The 1,815-nt window shown below is 43.5% G+C and overlaps 1 protein-coding gene across 1 annotated transcript; it reads right to left on the reverse strand.

Annotated features, from left to right (window-relative positions):
* Positions 1-410: 410 nt before the first annotated feature.
* Positions 411-1,809, reverse strand: LOC113472627 (the record flags this gene model as incomplete). The annotated part of the gene is made up of 3 exons (XM_026832420.1): positions 1,669-1,809; positions 999-1,109; positions 411-772 (listed from the first exon to the last, which is right to left on the reverse strand). Coding segments are annotated over exons 2-3 (390 nt in total), but the record flags the coding sequence as incomplete, so codon positions are not given.
* Between the last annotated feature and the right edge of the window lie 6 nt (positions 1,810-1,815).

Below are 1,815 nucleotides of genomic sequence, written 5' to 3' on the forward strand. Positions count from 1 at the left end.
TAGAAAGGACGGGATGGACCATGAAACGTGTTTTGGCACTAAAAATTGAACATCGAAAATTTTGTCGAATGCGTTACTGTCCTTCCTCTAGGATAAGGAAAGAAAAAGTACTGGATAGGAGAAAGGCAATTGTTCCGAGTACCAACGTTATTTAATTACATACTCATAGAAAACAGTTTGTGCCAACTAGGAATCAAGCCTGCGACCTAGCATTTACAACGCAGACGCGCTACCTTCCAATCTACTTGAGCTTTTCTTAAGGGTAAGGTCTGTGTAATCTAAAGGACGAGATAAGGAGACTTATTTTGGGCTACCTTTTGTTGCTGACATTTGTCAAATGTTACAAAACATAGGGAGGCAAACAGCCCTAGAGGATGGGTTAAAAGTTAAGATTCTACTAAGGTACTTACTTGATTCATTTGGTTCGGTTGTGACAATGGCACCGAAAACCTTCTCTTGCTTCCCCCGTACAGTGCCACGTTGAACACCAGTGGTTTCCCGTCTGACGCCTTCAGGTTAACATACACTGCCGCAGTGGCCGCTCCAGTAGCGTTTCTTGACACCATGCACTTGAACAGGTTAAGCTGGTTTGGTTTGGTGGTCGTCTCCAAGAAGGAACAGTAGGGCGAGCCGACAGCGTACAGGAAAGCCTCGTCGGGGATGCGGGAATTGGGTAGGAAAGTGTTCGCCAAGATGTACGAGGTGTCCAAACCGAGGAGTTGAAACTCGAAGTTCTGGCCGCGGGAGTTGCGACCCAACCCGAAGGATACCGCTGTGAAAGTAGGAATTGGGAAAATTCGGATTATACACTTGGGTGTCATGGGACAAATGTGGAACATGGTAGAAGCCCAGATATCGTACCTATTACTACGAGTATTAGTGTTTCTGAGCGTTCAAAGGGGGTTTGAAAATCTCAGCCCTTCTATCATAGTGAGAAAGATAGCGTACAATAATGTCAGTTACAGATTGCTCATATTTACATACGTCAAAATACTTACGCAAGTGTGGATCTTGTCCGTCTTCCATAATAACAACGGGGTATTGGACAGCAAGTCCAGGATCCAGAATAACATAACCCAGTCTATTCTGAATGGAGATTCTAATGAAACCTGAAATGAAAGTAGAAGAACAATATGAAACTCTAGAACTTTTTAAAATATATATATATATTTCAAAATGAGTTTTCATAGCGAATAGCTTCCTAGTGACCCAGAAAACACAACCTCGACCCAAAGTTGTGACTTTCGTTAGAAATAAATAGCTCACCCCTAAAGGGGATTTAGCTAAAAAAAATGAGGTTTGCTAGAGGGAGCTGTAACAAAGCAACGAGAGGTCTTATCGTTCCAAAATCGAAGAGAGAAGCAGGGCAGGATATTAGAAAGCCAGCCGTTCCGAGAAAGAACCTTATCTGTTTAGGACGAATTCTTCCCTGTGACCTAACTGTGACAAGCCAGGCGCTCAACTTTCCAAACTAACTTGGCTGGAGTCGGGAAACGGGTAGCCCAAAACTGGAGTTTTGGGATTCCCTGCAGTTACCTGTTTGAACCCAAATTAAGTTTTTTCATTGGACTTTTATTCTAAGCTGTGTCCACCCATAGTCGACTGAAACCGTACACTACCTCGACAACATAGATTCACCTCTTCACCTCTCGATCGACTATCATTTACCTGCAACATGGTCGTGAATAAATTCCCTCGGAAGGCGCCCGGTCCATCCATTTAAACTCTTATAGGCATCTTCCTGAATGTTGACGGCACATGTGGTCAAATAGGAATGGTATTGGACATCAGGAACCTCGTAAGCTATCCGGTTGA

Source organism: Diaphorina citri, unplaced genomic scaffold (genome assembly GCF_000475195.1).
Source record: "Diaphorina citri unplaced genomic scaffold, Diaci psyllid genome assembly version 1.1 scaffold6638, whole genome shotgun sequence".
Taxonomy (NCBI): domain Eukaryota; kingdom Metazoa; phylum Arthropoda; class Insecta; order Hemiptera; family Psyllidae; genus Diaphorina; species Diaphorina citri.